Raw genomic sequence first — 1,433 nt, 5'->3', positions numbered from 1 at the left:
AGAGTCGAGAGGCAGCCTCTGAGTGGGTTGTTTCCCAGAGCAACCCACTGCAATCTCCTCAGAAGCTCCTCAGAAGCTTTTCTCTGGGCACTATAGACAGGCATAGACAGAATTGCATTTCAGAGGGACCAGGAAGAAGGTTCAGAATGTTAGAGAATCAGAGAGACAATGGATGGTGGTAGACAGGAAATACAAGAAGAGAATGTGATTAAGGAGAGAGCCAAATCTTTCCTTTTAAAATAACCTGGGTTGGGCATGGTGGCTTAAGCCTGTAATCCCAGTATTTTGCGAGGCCAAGGCGGGCAGATCCTTGGAGCCCAGGAATTTGAAACCAGCCTGGCCAACATGGTGAAACCCCGTCTCTACTAAAAATACAAAAATGAGCCAAGCGTGGTGGCACATGCCTGTAATGCCAGCTACTTGGGAGGCAGAGGCAGGATAATCGCTTTAACCTGGGAGGCAGAGTTGCAGCGAACTGAGATTGCGCCACTGCACTCCAGCCTGGGCCACAGAGCAAGATGCCATCTCAAAAAAAAAAAAAAAAAAAAAAAAACCCAAAAAACAAATTAAAAAAACCCCTGAGACTACTATAAGAAGAAGGCTGGTCCCCTGGCTGGCAGCGCGGATGCCGCACGATGCCTGGAGTTACTGTAAAAGACGTGAACCAGCAGGAGTTCGTCAGAGCTCTAGCAGCCTTCCTCAAAAAGTCCGGGAAGCTGAAAGTCCCCGAATGGGTGGACACCGTCAAGCTAGCCAAGCACAAAGAGCTTGCTCCCTACGATGAGAACTGGTTCTACACACGAGCTGCTTCCACAGCGCGGCACCTGTACCTCCGGGGTGGCGCTGGGGTTGGCTCCATGACCAAGATCTATGGGGGACGTCAGAGAAACGGCGTCATGCCCAGCCACTTCAGCCGAGGCTCCAAGAGTGTGGCTCGCCGGGTCCTCCAAGCCCTGGAGGGGCTGAAAATGGTGGAAAAGGACCAAGATGGGGGCCGCAAACTGACACCTCAGGGACAGAGAGATCTGGACAGAATCGCTGGACAGGTGGCAGCTGCCAACAAGAAGCATTAGAACAAACCATGCTGGGTTAATAAATTGCCTCATTCGTTAAAAAAAAAAAAAAAAAAAAAGAAGAAGAAGAAGAAGAGGCTGGGAGCCAGCAGATTTGAATGATAAATAAATAAATAAATAAATAAATAAATAAATAAAATACTACACCCATTGCTTCCGGTGAGCACCAAATAATAATTTCTTCCTTTTTTGCTTGTGTTAATGACTCTTTTCCCTTAAGCAGACTCACAAATTTTGAAAAACTTGAAAAGGTCTCATTAATTACTGTGAGCTCAGAAAAATTCTCAGTTTTAATGTTCAGTGTTGCTGCCCCAAATAATTTTTGCATGATGGAAAAAAAATTATTTTTATTTCTTCTCT

General features: G+C 46.1%; 1 protein-coding gene across 1 annotated transcript; it reads left to right on the top strand.

The window, feature by feature from the left end:
* Positions 1 to 597: 597 nt before the first annotated feature.
* On the top strand, positions 598 to 1,110 carry LOC111552244 (40S ribosomal protein S19). Its single transcript, XM_023226355.3, has one exon. It carries the CDS (start codon positions 636 to 638, stop codon positions 1,071 to 1,073), a length of 438 nt encoding a protein of 145 aa, XP_023082123.1. The 5' UTR covers positions 598 to 635; the 3' UTR covers positions 1,074 to 1,110.
* The last annotated feature ends 323 nt before the right edge of the window (positions 1,111 to 1,433 follow it).

The sequence above is a fragment of the Piliocolobus tephrosceles genome, chromosome 8 (assembly GCF_002776525.5).
Source record: "Piliocolobus tephrosceles isolate RC106 chromosome 8, ASM277652v3, whole genome shotgun sequence".
NCBI lineage: Eukaryota > Metazoa > Chordata > Mammalia > Primates > Cercopithecidae > Piliocolobus > Piliocolobus tephrosceles.
The sequence above is the reverse complement of the archived record's forward strand: the minus strand, read 5'-3'. Positions and strand labels throughout refer to the sequence as shown.